The sequence below is a fragment of the Elgaria multicarinata genome, chromosome 2 (assembly GCF_023053635.1).
Source record: "Elgaria multicarinata webbii isolate HBS135686 ecotype San Diego chromosome 2, rElgMul1.1.pri, whole genome shotgun sequence".
In the NCBI taxonomy this organism is placed as follows: domain Eukaryota; kingdom Metazoa; phylum Chordata; class Lepidosauria; order Squamata; family Anguidae; genus Elgaria; species Elgaria multicarinata.
The window spans coordinates 84,021,615-84,038,103 of record NC_086172.1 but is presented as its reverse complement, the minus strand read 5'-3'; the positions used below and the strand labels follow the sequence as shown (position 1 = coordinate 84,038,103).

The window sequence follows — 16,489 nt, the reverse complement described above, 5'->3', positions numbered from 1 at the left end:
AGGAGGAGCATCCCAGGCTTGTAACTCATGGTTAAACGCACAGTATACCTCATTCCAGCTCATTCACAATAACTCATGGTTTGTTTGGGTTGTTGCAACTTCTGAACCAGGTCATTTTCTTTTATTAGTCATTATCAGGGGAGAGGGGAGGAGGTGATGTGAAGATGCTGCTTTTTCAGCAGCAGCCATGCACTCTGTATCACTAATTCTCTCGTTTGTTCAGATGTTTCCTAGAATGGCACAGGTGAGCATGTGCATGTAAAGGAAACAACTTTCTTAAAGCCAATGTACATGCAAACCCAATGCATTTGATCTGTTGAGGTTGTGAGTTGCGTGGAGTTGCCCAGAGTTTGACCCATAGTGAGTTGATGGGATGACAGCTTCGCTCTTCTCTCAGCTCCTAACTCAGCCTACATTTAGCTATTCATAATATCAAAAGTGTACTGAATAGTGGAAGCTTTGCAATGGCAAAGTCTTCTTTTGGGAAGAATACAGCTTGGAACTTGTATGACTTCAAAATGCAGAAGTGTTGCATGACCCTCTAAAAGGTTTAGGAGCTGGGTATCTCAGCCAGACTTTCCTTCTCTCAGGGGGAAGCAAGACTTAAACTGTTCTCTGAAGAAATCAGACTGTTTTCGCTTTGTTACTCAAGATAACATGCCTAGCCCATGTATGACTGACTGACAATCTATAATTTAACTGCAGAGATTGCTTTAATGCTCTAGCTCTGTCGGTTCTTCCTTTTTAAATTAAGCTACCATGTTTTGTCTTGAAATTCAAGAGACTTCATTGAGCCTGCCTGACCTGGTTGTATTTATCCATAAAAGATGCCTATGATCTAATTGAAGTAAGGCGACTAAAGGCTCTGAGTTAGATTTACCTGGTTTATGGCCATGTAGCAGGAAAGTGAAACTCAGGCCTGACAAGTGAGACGGTGCTGGCTTTAAAGGCTGTTTGCAAAAGCAATCTTGTGATGGCAAAAAATTACCACATGATGGCACCAGTAGACAGTGGAAAATTTCCTGAGCTCTTGTATTAGTCACAGGCTCAAACTATTCTACTCCAAATTAAATGAGTGCTTGGCTCCATCTAGGCGGTGTTTTTTTCTGCTGCCTTTTGATATGCCAAACAGTGAAAATCCTCCATTACTCTGGAAGCTCCTTAGGTTGATGGAGCAATCTAGAGATCGGAACCTCGGTTTACTTAAAAAAACAAAGACAAAATTCTGCAAATGGCCCAATTAAATAGCATCTTCCCAGACCGTTGTGCAAAAAAAAACCCAAAACCAAACCCTACATGAAGGTGCCCATGTGCACACCTGAAGAGACTGCAAAACTGAAGTATGTGAATAATTTTGTTCATGTGCATCTTTAGGCCCAAGGTCTTTGATTTATTTCTGCCTCTGTATCTTACGAATGGGGAGTTTTACGAAGTAGAACAATTTTGTCTCTTAGCTTTTTAGCTTCTGCTCATCCCCTCATCACCATAGTTGCTTGTTATGATAGATACGTTAAGCTCCTGATTACTGCTCTTTGTTCACTAATGACATAAATGCACATTGTTGATGATGATGATAATAGTAATAATAATAATGGTATTGTTTTGAGGTCAAAGAACCCAACTCCTCTTCCTCTTTTCTGTACTCCTGTATTACATACATGATTGTGTTTCATTAATGCTATTTTAAATGCCTTTTCCCATTACAGCCGAGACTGCTGGCCACTTGGGTGCCGTGATAGCTGCACTTGTCATTGTGGCCCTGGTGCTATTAATCGCTGTGATGTATGTGAAGTGCCGTCTGAATGTGCTGCTCTGGTACCGGAACCATTATGGAGAACCTGAGATCAATGGTACAGCTTGGGGTGGAGCGTTGGCTGTCTCTCCTCCTATTGATTCAGTGTTTTAACATTTTGAGAACATGTTGAAGGGAGCAGGGTTGCATGGTAGAATCCTGGCCCTCTAGCCAAGCTGATGGTCTTCTGTAGCTTCCCCAAAGCAGCAAGTGGTCAGGGACTAGCCTTGAAGTGGCATTCTGCCTCTTCTTGATAGAGAAAGGAGATGTGTGTGCAGTTTATTTTATTTCTGTGTTTTTGCATTTTTGTAGTGCAAAAAAAAAAAAGTAGTTTAATTTTATCCACCATTTCATCTGTTTTCATGGGATCTACCTTCACAGTTATTCCAAGCTAAAATCTCAAGGTCAGTCCCACCCCAACTGTGAAATTCTACAAGAAGTAGGCCCTCTTATTCTAGCTGCTCAGCCCTGTTTTTTGTTTTATTTTTAAAAACAGCTAATATATTATTCTAAATTTCTCTTCTTGATACTTTTTCAACAGATGGAAAACTCTATGATGCCTATGTGTCCTATGCTAACTCAACTGATGACAGGAAATTTGCAAACTTCATAGTGAAGCCGCAGCTGGAGAATCGTCATGGATACAAGCTCTTCTTAGATGATAAAGATATTCTGCCCAACTCAGGTAAAGAATTGATCTAACACCTCTCTTAATATTTACCTAGACAGTCAGACTTGCTATTGAATTCAGGCTATGGATTAATAATCAGAAATTAATTACTTGGCTGACTAAGAGGAATCATTGGTTTAACTTGCCCATTCAGCAGTATGTCTGTAATAGGGTAACTTCATTGAATATCAGAGTGACATTTGGTACCCACTTTCAGGATGCTACATTTTATTTTAGAATTCCAGCTCAACCTTTGCACCTATTTTCAAATGGGATGTTGTAAATACAAAACACAAAGCTTCCATTAAAAATCGAATCTACAAGATGAAAGTTGATCTACACCTTCAGGACAGCATTCTGCGTTCCAGGGATGAGCTTACCAGCTCAACACCTGAACCCTTTTTCAAGGCTTCCAGGAAATATATAACATACAACACCATGCTATCTCTCATTGATAACAGAATGCAAGTTGGTGTGCCCATTCAGGTCACAATTGTGCATCTCAACAATGTACCCCAGTTAAACATGTGCACTGATTTTCAAATGCTGTAAACATGCGGTGGGATATCTGAAATGAGGCAGTAGAAAGGTGTCTGCAAAATTTTTCTTAAAATACCTCGTATTGTAAACAGCAGTAACATTAAGGCTGTGTGAAGTAGAAACGGAGTGTTTTAGACAGGCTTTCTGTGTCACAACAAACAATGGATTCCACTTTATCACCAGGGGACTTGGGGGTGCCATCTGCTTACTGACCTTAATGTTTCCACAATCTGTTTTTTCTCATGAATACTCTATCTGCAAGTATTCAAAGTGTGCTGCCTGATATACCACTTGCCTTGCATGACCTCACAGATATGCCTTTTGCAGAAAAGGCGCAAATGAATTGTTCTTTTTGCTGATTTCCTGCCTTTCCCTGTGACTCCCAAGTTATCACACTCTTATTTCTTAGGCTTGGTGATTTATTTATTTTTTACAAACAATTTGTTTGTTCTTACTCCAAAATGCTCAGGGTGTCCCAGACACTCTGCCAACTTATAGGAGAAACCCTGTTTTGGGCTAGCAGTACATCTGGGTTAGAAGTCTTTACACTCTTTGGGGGTTCTATTTTTCAACTGCATTTGCTTAAAAGTCTTTTGCGGGGCGTATGCAGTGCTGGTATACATGGAAATGCAAACAGCTGTGTACAAAATGCAGTTCTTCCATATCAATCTGATTGACACTCTGCTTCCTGTGCATTCTTACATGGGCATACACACAGCAGACTGTACCAGAAGTAGACTGTGGCAATCTGAAAGCATGAACTGATCATGGCAGGAGTGAGAGGGAGAAAGTTCTGCAAATGAGGAGGTACAACCGTGGTTATATGAACAATAGACAGTGCTAGTTAAACAAGAGGACTCCACAGTGCAGTGCAAAATTGGCATTTCTCCGTAATTGTATGGTCTTTTTGAGAGTATACTGAGTAGTGCTATGGAAATGGGATGAACCTAGTAAGCCAGCCACCAGCTGAGATAAATTATATGTATACTTTGCTATATACAGTATATTCAGTAATCAAAACCCCAGTGTATGAATGTACTCTTAATCATAATGTTAAAGTATTCTGACATTTGGTGCCTTGTGGAAGCCACCGGCACCCATTTCATTCAAAGCAAATAGCATCATCTGAGGGATGGTGAAACCCTAAAGAGGCTGGGCTACTGTTACTTCGGTTACTCATGGGCCTGAAATAATGGGATGGTGCTGGGCCTCCTCAAAAAAGAGTCTGTATTTTCCTTCTCTTTTTCAGAACCTTCTGCAGATCTGATTATGAATGTCAGCCGGTGCCGACGCCTCATTGTGGTTCTCTCTAATGCATACTTGGAACAAGATTGGTGCAGCAGTAATTTTAGGTAACTAGGGGTCCAGCAAGCAAGAGAGGCAAGTTCTCTGATTCTCCAAACCATGATCTGTAGGATCTGGAATGGTCTCTGTACGCACCCCCTCTCCCTTCTCCCATTGCCTACATTGCTTAATAGAATACTTTCTCGTTTGTCAAACCACGTTTTCCTGTGACAACTGAAGTAGCAAACTGTGGTCTGAGTGATCTTCCCAATCCCAGATTCAAAAGCATAGATTGATCTTGATTTGCAATCTGGGTTTGGAGGGATTGCTCAAAACAGTATTCTGGTTTCGATCTCATGGAAAACTATGGTTTGTCAAACCTTAAGCGTTATATTAAACTGTGTATGCTGTGTATGCTTATGGAACATTCTTGATCCTCCAAACTATGTAACACCTGGGCTTAATCTACACCAAGCAGGATATTGCATTATAAGCTGTATAAAAGCAGTATATAAAAGGCAGGAGCCACACTACTGCTTTATAGCGGTATTGAACTGCGCTGACAACTCTTGGGGCCCATTGACACATACCATATACCGCTTTCATACCCTTTTCGTAGTGCTATATCCTGCTTGGTGTAGATTAGGCCCTGAATGCTGTGGCTTTTGGGCAGAGCTACTGTACCTCTTATCCAGAGCATCCAAAATCACTCTCATGTATCTCAAAGTGAATCTGAAGTCTGTACGCTTCAAACCAGTTTCTGAAATGTTTGGACATTGCTAAAACCAGTGGAGCTTTAAATTAATACTTTGGATGACCGGATCAGGTGCATGGTCTTTCTTACACTTTGGTTGGGCCATGAAGAAGTGTTCTGTAGAGAAACAAGGTTTGCTTATGGCTCTAAACCAGTTGTCTTGGTTTTGCAGGGAAGGTCTTTGGCGGCTGCTGGAACTGTCCCGGATGCCAATCTTCATTGCCTTTGAGAGCCAGTACCGGGAAATAACACATCCGGCCATTAATTTGCTGAAGCAGCACAAGAGTGCTGTGACCCTGCTGATATGGCGTGCTGGTTCCATGGTAAATTGTGGGATGACAGGCTCGTCGCTTTGGTTCCTTTTCTCAATAGCAAGTACTTAAAGGTTTGCATGAAGCACAGATTTGTAGAGTCGCTTCTCTTCAGAAACGGGCTAAGACCCGTCCCTTTAATTACTTGATCTAGCAACAGCATGTACCAAAGTTCTTCTGCTGGTCCTTGGGGCCAGCGATAAGATGTCCCAGTTCAGACGACAGGCTAAGCCATGGCGCTTCAGCATTTTGAGCTAAACATTATGAATTAGCGTGTTGTGTGAACCATGATTTAGCTTGTCGTGTGAATCATTCCTAACCATGCTGGCTACATAACCATGGTTTAAACACGCTCACTAACCACTTGCTGCAAAAGGGTTAATGGCCTAACTATGGCTTAGCGTGTTGTCTGAACAGGCCCGATATCTCTGGCATGCAAATAGGTTGTAGAAATTTCCCAGTCAATCTGCTCTTCTACCATCTCATGGCCTCCTATTGGTTATTATTTCTTTTACTTACCTATCGGCTAGGGAATCTGGTCAGCTCCAGAGATTTGCCAGTATGTATCTATAATATGGAAATGGTACCTTCATATCAGGAACATATATATTCTGCATGATTGGGGGCTTAGGAGGCCTGGCCACACGCCCAGACATGATGGGCTTGGGTTTGCCCTTGACTTCATCTGGTCCCTGGGCGAAGTGCCAGATGGGAATGGCTTCACTGCACATGGGCTTTTCCCCAGCTGAGCGACAGCTTGCACGCAGCAAAGCTGCACTGACCAAAGCAGCGTGACCGTGCCACATTCTCCCCAGTGGGCGAAGGCACTTAACACGCTGCGTCCCTTCCCAATTGGGAGGATGTATGGCATGCTAAGTAAGGGAAATCTCTCTGGAATCAATGATCAGAGGTAACCGGGGTGAGTGGGTGGGTTCCCCTCCCCAGGAGCTGGGCTTGGGAAAGGATTGGTTGGAGCCCAGAGAGGGAGCCAAAGACTCCACAGAGTGGGTGGGGAACCTTTGCAATTTGGAGGTTCATTGTCCCTGCTTTAGAGGAACATGTCCTGAAAGTAAGCAACCCTGTGTACTCCCAAAACTCTTGCGTGGAGGCCATGAGCAAATGTGAACTGGCCCTAAGCATTGCAGAAAATGTAGATGAGAAAGTAGAGTTCTGTTGTAACAGTTTGGCTTTCAAGAAGCTATTGGAAAGCCACAGGGAGGCACCAGAACGTGAGAAATGAGAATTGGTAGTATAGCCTTCGCTTCACCCAGAGAGAATTTTTAATGCAAGGACTGGACAAAGGGAGGAGGAAGTTATAAACTGGAGAAGATGAAAAAACTTCCCCTAAAGTGGGAATTTACAGGGGAGCATTCTAGCAGTTTAGAGACTTCTGATTTAGAGTTATTTCTGTTTTCAAGTGGGTGATAAAATGGACAGTAACCTGCTTTTGACTCATACTTGCACATTAGGACTACTTTAGCTGTTGCTCTCAAAGTGGGATCCAGACCTCTCTTGGGATGTGCATGCAAGTTCTAGGGAAAGTATTAACACGTTTGCTGCCTCCAGTACAGGCTGAAGTTCTTCAAACCATCTGTATTCATTAGGCAAAAACATGTCTGCTTTTCCCCCCCTCCGTCAGCAATAAGAGGTCTCCTAGCTCAGGAAGGAAAGTGTCTGTATAATGCTTCCTGTGTAGTAATCTTTGATTTGTCTCAGCACCAGATTGTATGATGGGCTGGGTTACAATCCAAGAGGGTCGGGCATTTTTTTTCTTGATGTAAGGATATTAAGTTTGGTAAAGTCTGAACTTGTACTAGTTTCTTCTTCTTCTTGTAACTACACTAGGACTCCATTCTTCCAAATTCGTAATGCTCTTTCCAACATCACTGAGATGTTAGTTTACTGGGAAGTAGCATTATTTCCCCCCACAAAATTGGTGCAAATGAAATGTTGGAGAGCACGTTATTTGAGTTTTGGTTCTCCCATACTTGATCTTTTACCATTGGCCATGCTGGCTGGGACTAATGAGAGTTGTAGTCCAAAATATCTGGAAGGCACCAGGTTGGGCAAGCCTTCATTAGGCAACCTGCATTGTAAATGTCTCTTTAATTTTCCTATGCATGGCCTTTGTATAAAAACTGGCCATTCAGATCTCTCTCTTATGGCCAGGGAGACTGATTACTCTCCTTTGTCTTTCTGATTTATGCAACTGAGGCCACAGGCCCCCCCCCCCACACACTTTGATTTCAAATCCCACAACTGAATTTATCAGGAGGTCAGGTCTTGTGTCCTGTGCAGATGACAGAACCAATCAGCTTTGGGGGTGGTGCAATTTCTGCTTCCTTCAAGCCTACCTACACAAGCAAGAGGAGTCAGGGACAGAGACTGAAAACAGCATAGCTTTATATTCTGGGGCAGGTCATACCTTCCAGAGCAAACTGGGGTGGGGGATGTAGAAAAGTAATTGCAATCAGTCACACCACACTGTGTGATGACTGGGAATTTCAATTAGAATTGGTGGGAGAAGAAACAGTCACAGAACACTGAATAAGAGCAGGGATAGGCCATGAATGCATAACAGGCTCTGCCATTTCAGTATCTAACCTCTCATAAGATTCCACGCTCTGGAAGTGAGATTCAAAAAGCCCATGTAGAATGTTTTAAAATCAGCATGGCACTGCTTGCAGAAAAAGCATTGCCCCCCTCCCCTGCACACACATGTCAAGAGTGTCACAAGATTCTACAGCAGTGGTTCTCAACCTGGGGCACTCCAGATGTGTTGGACTGCATCTCTGCTGGCTGGGGCATTCTGGGAGTTGTAGTCCAACACATCTGGAGCGCCCCAGGTTGAGAAAGGCTGTTCTACACTGTAAAAACAACAACAAAAGGAAGCACTTCTTGATGACTGAACTGGCTTTTCACAGGTATAACAAGTGCTATGAGAATTTAGAGGAACACGGGTCACCCCATTGTAAAAAGTGGATGTGGGAAAAGACATCAGACTGTTTTGCCAAAGAACCATGACAACTTTTAGAACTTTTGTAAACTGCCCAGAGAGCTTCAGCTATTAGGTGGTATAGAAATGAAATAAATAAATAATAAACCTTTAAAACAACAAAACTTACATTAAAAAAGTAAGTAATTATAAGTTGCCTTTTTAGGGCATAGTCCTCACAAGGCTCTTTACATTGACAATCATAAAATATAAGACACATCAAAATAGTCAAACAATTTTAATACATTACTGTTGAAAATGTTCTTTGTGTAAATTTTATAGCTCCCCGCCCCACCACATTGTTTGCCCCCCAGGCATATCTATTGCAGGTAAATTGTAACACTAATGGCATTGTTTAGTGTTCATTCATGTATTCATTTGAAAACAAAATCCAAATTATGTATTCAAATTATTTAGTCCTTGCCTCTTTCATAAACCTACTTGATTTGTGTAACTGATCTCTCTCTCTCTCTCTCTCTCTCTCTCTCTCTCTCTCTCTCTCTCTCTCTCTCTCTCTCTCACACACACACACACACACACACACACACTGATTATCTTGTCAAAGACAACAAGGAAGAAGGGGAAGCATCAGCAGTGCAACAGGGTATAGGAGCCATAGGAAAAGAAAGAAACCATTAAAAGTCACAATAATTATTACATCTTGATCTCTGGTATCCTACAATTGCTTTTGGGATTATAAACCTTCAGAAGACACCAGTTGCACCCCCCTCAATCTTTTTCTGCAGTCATAAAGATTTGGGAGGGGTTTGTGCCCTTAAATAAATAAATTAAATAAGAATGGAAACCGGTGCTGCAATCCTGTATACACTTTCCTGGAAGTTAGTCTACTACTGGGTAGACAGGCATAGAACTGCAGTTCTAGATTCTTAAATTCTGTGCCGTATTGTGAACCCATATAGGGGGCTGCTATATAGGAGAACCCGTGACATTGTTGTGGCTCTCCTATTATGGATTTGCACTGCTGCATCCACAAATTCATGTAATATAATTAGTTGACGTTGGAGAAATGAGTGTATGTTTGAAAAATCGAGCCTCCACTTACTCTGGCAGGCTCTAGTTTTTTCGACAGCTATTTTAGCTCTTCAAAACCCTAAACCTCTTGTTCTGATTTTTCCCTCCCTCTCACCTTTACCTTGGCCAGATGTCATTTCTTTCAACTTAGACCAAAGCTTTTTGCTGGTAATAAGCTTCAAAAGGTAACTGAGAAAGAAGGGTTTTCACAGCAAGAATCCTGCACAACATTATCAAAGGTGGCTTGGAAAGTAAAAACAGATCCCCTTCAGATGAAGTGCTAAAGGGTTTACGTAGTCTTCTCCTCACCCCACCCCCAAAAGAGCATAAAAGAAAGTACGATGGGTAAAAACAGCTTTGACAATGCCTTCTAGAAATAAGTAAATCAAAACCATATGTGCACTAATGTTTCATTTATCCAAATCTCTAAAACAAAAAGGGAGGAACGGAAAACCCGTCACGGCAGCAAACACAACTGTCGTTGCGTTAGAGGTAGCTTATGCTATTGCTACGTCAGTTGTGTAAGCCCAACAGCAGTGGTGGTTATGCCCATTAAGTTTTTAATGAGACTGTTGCTGTTCATATAGAACCATATCAGTCCTGAGCTCTATGTGATCCTTGACTACTTGTTTCTTATTCAGAGATTAAAAATCTGCTGCAACAGCTCTCTCCAGAATAAGTCACTAGAAGAGGAGTTTATACCAAGAGCACTATTTAAGTAATATCCAGTGGAGGATTTCTGTCAGTGCTAAATTCTTTGATTCAATAAATATTACAGGCTGTATTCCGTCGGGATAGAATCTGAGCACAATGTTCCCAGTTTTCAAGAAAGGGGACTTGCAAATTATAGATCGATCAATCTGATGGATATCATAGAAAATTACATGTGAAATACCTCCTGTTTAAGTGTGAAGAATGGGCTATATTGCATGAGATTGTTGGAGAACAAGCTGGCTTTTAAAGCGGGCTGTTCAATACTAGACAGCGATTTTTTTGCTTGGCCATTTAAGTCACGTATGTTAACAGAAATAAGAAGCTGTTTGCAGTTTTGGTTGACTTTAAAATTGCCTGTGCTTCCATCTGTTGAAGCACACATGGGAGAAACTTTATAACACTAACATTGACTGCCGTTTGTTCATTTTTGTATTTATTTATTAATTATATTTTCAAGATGCCCAATAACAGACATTCTCTGGGCAGATTACAAGCAGTTAGAAGTCAGTGGTAAGAAATGTTATACTCAAATTCAAAAGCTAAATCTTCTTTTTCTGGATACCTAACTGTGTTCCTATGTCCACCACTTTTAAGCAGGATTGTATATTGGTTCCTTTCCATTTCAACTTCTTCATAAATAATGGAAACTCTAAATTAAAAGAGAACCACTACTTTCCAGTTATGATCGCCAGGAGAAAGCTATCCAGGGTTTCTGCACTAAGAATACGATCTCATTCCCAGAGAAGAGTAAACAGCTTGTTAGCATCTTTGAGTATGTTTTGCTGTAAGAGCTTCTTAAGTATAAACTTAAATCATTGCCTTCGGCCATAGACCAAGCCACCTCAAATTGTATATTGACAATCAGCCTCTTGAACTTGTGAAAAACGTATTGCTACATTAAATTGTTATTTCCAATTCTATATATTCCAGCTCTACTTAAATTCTGTTTAAATAAAAGAGCAACTAATTGAAATTCTTGGCATGTATATGGAGGTATGTAAGTGTTGCTAATTATAAAACTGTTAAATTTTAATTTCATTCTGCCATTGCTCTTTGGATCTGAGATCAGGGTGGTGGTCTTTCTCCCATTTGGAATGCCATCAGAAGAGCTATTAAGGCATTATTGGAACTCCATCAAATACACTAACCGCATTTCTCAGAACAGAAATGGGAGTTTCAATCCTTAAAGCAAAAGTGCATACTTGTCTGCTTATGTACTGGATTAAACTCTAATAGCTCCCTGAGTCAGGATAACCCAAAATCGGTCATCTTAAAAAGTCAAGGGACAGTTTGTTCAGTTCAAATACTTCATCACAAAAGTTATATATAATATACATACATACACACATGGTTTTTCAGCTGAATATTTTTCTAATAAGAATTGAAACTGATGCAAAATGTGACTTAAAGAAAAGTTTTTGTGACTTCTTTATACAGAATGACTTTTGTTTTTGGTTTCCAGCCCTGAAATTAGTCCATAGCATGTTAATTTTAAGTATAAACATATTAAATCATATCTAGTGGATCATCTAATTTCACTAGTAGGAAGGCTTTCATGTTGCTCAGAATACAGTGTATGCAATTTGTTATTATTGATGGGTGATGCAAAAATAATGTCCCTTTTGCTTCCCATTCTGTTTTATTTGGCGAACGTTCTATGGAAGATGCAATCCATTGTTAAAATGTTCAATATCTGAGGAAACTTGTTCTAAGTTTCCCCATCAGTTTCTGGAAGGATGTTCTCATGGTCAGGCTTTGAAGCAATTGATTACTTGTTAGCAAATTGTATTAACTAGGCCAAAAGCAACCACATATTTTTGGATGCTTCTGCATTTGGACTACAGATTGTGTGATGACGTGATGACTTAATTTCCTGCTGAAGTTTTTATTAATTATGTTTCAATTTTATGAACTCCTGCTGTTTTTATTTAAAGTGTTAATGCTGTATACTTATACAATTGTATTTCTTATAGTCTATGGCCAATACAAAATTGTATGTAGGTAGATCTGTCAAACTTGCTGTTTTCAAGGGAAGCCACACTGTCAGTCATTTAGGCTGGAGTGAAGTAACAACAAAAACAAAGAATGGATCACATACCGGAAGGAATATTGTGCTTCTCTGTATCTAAAATGTTAGTAAAGCATTGCAAGAACTGTCATCTATGCCCCTTTATCTCAAGAGTGCAGGCAGTTCCCTGTACGTATCTCAAAACTACATTTTAATGGCTTTTATATGTCACTTTCTCCTACAGAGGTATATGCTCTGAATATTATTATTACAAATATTTCCCTATAATTTTATGGAATGACTTCCTGTGTGTAACCTATTCAATTTCCCAGGTTTTCACAGAACTTAGGTTTTTTGGGCAATGACCTGGGTTGCAAAGGAATAATATAATCAAGAGGATTGTGTGAGGCTGGGCTTGCATCACAATAAGGTCAGATGGTCAGGAAATAGCAGGCCTGGGAAAGGAATCTGTGGAGGCCCTGCCTAGTCTCCTTCCAGTTTTTGAGCTTCGACTGGATATACTGCCCACATGTTCTCCTTTTTCACCACAGCGATAAAGGCAAAAGCCTTGCTTTAAGGAAACAGTCCAAATTTACAACTGCACTGAAATCCTAGGTTAAAAGAAAGGCAAATGCTGTTGCTTTATTTAGTCACGAAAGCCTTCTATCAGGAGTAATGCCATTTAATACCTCTTAGATTTTGCAGTGTGTTTTATCTCGTAGATGAATCAAAGCTGAATGGCAATACTACTGGTTGAAGTCTGGGTCCCTCTGCAGTAACAGACACTTTATCTCCCCCTGTTCAATCCTTTGGGAGCCAGACATGGTGTCTGCACTCCAGAGGCTGCCTGTGAAAATGCTTTCCCTAAGTCAGAGCTGTTGGGGCCTGCCCACTGATGTATTGCAGAAGGGATTAGCTATGAGCGGCAAGCACGTGACAGAGGGTTGCTCCTTTCTCTTTGTTGCTTCTAGATGCCTTCGTCTGATTTCTGGAAGGAACTGTGCCTCGCCCTTCCACGGAAAGTGTCCTATCCAGGCCTCAGGGGAGACCCCCAAACCCATCTCCAGGAGGACAAGGACCCCATGCTGATCCTCCACAGCAACTACCTGGATTTCCGAGGGGACTCCCACCCTGAAGGAGATGCTGGTAATGACCCCATTTAATTTTAGCTCTGGTGCCGTTTCTTGGAGAAATCTCTGAAGTAAGTCTGGCTGCATAGTCTTCTTCCAACAATAGCATGTCAGTATGGCCCAGGCTGTTGCTGCTTACCCTACTGATACTGCTTTGAGGTTTTAGTTATTTGTTTAAAAGTCATCCCATAGCCAGCCAGAAAGATTCTCAACTAACAAGTTAAAAAAAATCCAAAGAATTCACTTGAAAGAAACATTTTAAAATTGCTAGAATATCAAAAGTATTCCACAGCAGCAGCATTGAATGCTCACCTTTCTAGACATGATGGCTTTCAGCAGTGTTCTAAACCAACTCAGCCAGCTGGACATATGAACTTTTCTGAGCAGAGAGGTCCACAAAAAAGGAACCACCATATGAAAGGCCCTGCTCCTCACCACTATTCCATTCTCCAAAGGTAGTGGTACGGTTTCCTGCCTATGTGTCCAAATGAAATAACACATCTTGGCTGGTGTGTTACAGCTTACTAATTTACCACAGGTTAGCCAGAGCTTAGGTGAGCTTTTCTACAAGATGTAAAAGTGTCCTTGCCTCTACCACTGTCTTCCTGTTTCTACACACTACTGTGAACTCCTACCTGCCTGTATTTGCATAGCTATTTCTCTATTTTTGACTGACTTGGGCTGCAATCCTACACATTCTTAGTTTAGAGTAAGTTCCACTGAACTCGGTGGGACTGACTTTTGAGTAAACATGCATAGGATGAGATCTGACGTTTGATTAAGAGATCTAAGGTTAGTCAGACAATAGTTTTCTGAGAGATGGTTTGAAAGCAGTCACAGCTCATGCTGTGTACACTCATCCTGGTTTCGCCTCTAGTAAATGTGTTTCCTCATTATTTCAAAAAATGTCAAAACTTGTTCAACCAGAGTTGACAGTAGGGGCAAACGAATTAAGTGTGTATACCATGGGCAGTGAAGCCTCCCTAACCACTTTCAACTTTATTAAAAAAATATTGTCTGTCTTCAGCCTAAGCCTTTGTAGCATGGTCAATTCGCAACAATGATTATTATCATTTATTTATTTATTTATTTTATTTACAATTTTTCTATACCGCTCAATATCTAAAAAAAGATTCCAGATCAGGGAACAAAGAAAGAAGATTTAAAAAGTAAATTAAAATTGTTCAATTTAAAATAAAGGACCAGGGGGAAAAAGTGGCTGGTCAGTTGGGGAAGGCTTCTCAAAATACAGTGGTTTTTCAGGAGGTGCCGGAAGCAGCCTAATGTTGGCGCCTGCCTAACCGCCAGGGGCAGGGAGTTCCACAGAGAAGGGGCCACTACACTAAAGGCTCTTCTCCTGGTGGATTCCATTTGGGCCATAGGTCCATGTGGAATCACCAGGAGCATGCCCTCCGATGACGTCAGTGATTGGGCAGGTTGGTAGGGCGTTTCTATGCCACCTTTCACAATATTTATGCCAAGACACCTTTACCTTTCCTTACACAGCAGTGTGCTACGTACCTGGCAGCATCTGGCTGCTCTAGTTGACCACCAGTGTTGGTCTAGCCCCACGCTTACATGCTGCGCCTTCGGTGGCTCCCAAATGGCATAACAGATCCTCATCTTTGGCCAATCTAGGGTGCCACCTGCTTAACTGATCCACCATCAGATGAGCCCCCTTGGGTCCCAATCCAGATGAAACTATCATTGCTATCATGGGAGCGACCAGCACACACACATTGTGTCGCCATGTTTTGAAGCATAATCCAGAAACTTTTACCCATTCGCTCCAAATGTAGAATCGAGAGTAAGGCAATAGTTTTCATGTAGAACAAGCTGCTGCAGCCATGATTTGATTTGTGCATGTGTATGTGCAGCGAGATGATAATTATTTTGTAATTATTGTGGTATGCTTACTGGCAACTAGCGATACTACAGGCTGGCCTATGAATCTTTTAAATAAATTACCAGCTTCCTCTACTATTTATGTGCCGACATACCAAGAGCTCAGCAAAGGAAGGAGTTTTATATGCCAAAGGGCAGTTTTCAATCCTTGAAGCGTGAGACTGGAGCGAGCGCGGTTACTTCTTGCTCTTTCTTCTTGGGCCTATGGGACTGCGGCTGTACGCTGGATCAATGGAAGGGAAGTGCACTTATGGGCATCGGTCCCAGAGGTTTTGAAGCACAAGTCCTGGCAATGGGGATTTGTTAACACAGGCTGCGTTTGCAGAGCAATACATTTTAATTTTAGTAACAGGAGCAAAATAAGTTCAGTGGTCATAAAAGATTTACGAGCAACTGGCAACTGAAAACCCAGCTTGCTTGTACTCTGTGATTTCATTGTCAAGAGAAGAACAGAGAAAATAATGGGTTTGGCTGGGCTTTTCTTTTAGTTGAGACAGCAGCGTTGCCTTGTTTTGCTGAGGGCATGCGTTCAGTGTCATTAATAGGCATTGTTCTTGCCATGCACCTTGTGGGAAGCTTTCCTCATTAGTCTGGCCGCTCTGTACAGTCGCATGCCGGCATGCTCGGAGCTTCTCATTCTCTAAAGGGAATAGTCGCTTAGAAGACATGCCGTTCTCACGAAGAGTACCTAATTTTTTTGATGTTCCCATTCTGGAGGAAGTAATACAGATTAAAAGCGTTTCACCCAATTTGCAAGGGTGTGTTCGGTTTCTCTCCCCACTTTCCCTCCTGAGGTCTTTAAAATGTTGCCTGTTACAGGCATATTTCAGAATCGCTATGCTGTGTATGGAGAAGCCTCTGGCTTCTGTAGCCAGATTTCCTTTTCCTTCTCCCAGCTTTCAAAAGCTGAGCTGTTATGGACAAACTCCCCTCGACATGGTTCAGAATCAGCCAGGAATTTACTAGCTTTGACAGCAAGTATTCAGATATGTTTGTTTCAGTATATTTTGAGTTTTCTGCTACCTGTAATATTCCTGCTTTGTTGGTCCCTGGCTGACAGTTGGCTGGCCACTGTATGAACAGAGTGCTGGACTAGATGGACCCTTGGTCTGATCCAGCATGGCTCTTATGTTCTTTGGTGTATACGCAGGGGTCATGTTGTTGTTGCGTTTCTCTCTGGGAATTTCAGTTTGGCTTCACATCTACCCTTAGCAGCAGCCTTGGTGAAGAACTACCTGGAAATCCAAAACCCACCCCTCAAAATAAACACATCTGGGAACAAGAGAGGGTTTTAGGTCTTGGTGGAGGACAGCCCTACATTTAAAAACTTGCACGAAACAATTCACCAAACAAA

The 16,489-nt window shown here is 41.5% G+C and overlaps 1 protein-coding gene across 2 annotated transcripts in view; it reads left to right on the top strand.

The window, feature by feature from the left end:
* Positions 1-16,489, top strand: part of SIGIRR (single Ig and TIR domain containing) — a 38,293-nt gene that overhangs the window by 16,490 nt on the left and 5,314 nt on the right. For both annotated transcript variants that reach the window (XM_063117059.1, XM_063117058.1), the window contains exons 5-9: positions 1,707-1,850; positions 2,334-2,477; positions 4,252-4,354; positions 5,213-5,363; positions 13,072-13,246. In XM_063117059.1, coding sequence (XP_062973129.1) covers positions 1,707-1,850; positions 2,334-2,477; positions 4,252-4,354; positions 5,213-5,363; positions 13,072-13,246 — 717 coding nt within the window. The remainder of the gene's footprint in view (positions 1-1,706; positions 1,851-2,333; positions 2,478-4,251; positions 4,355-5,212; positions 5,364-13,071; positions 13,247-16,489) is intronic.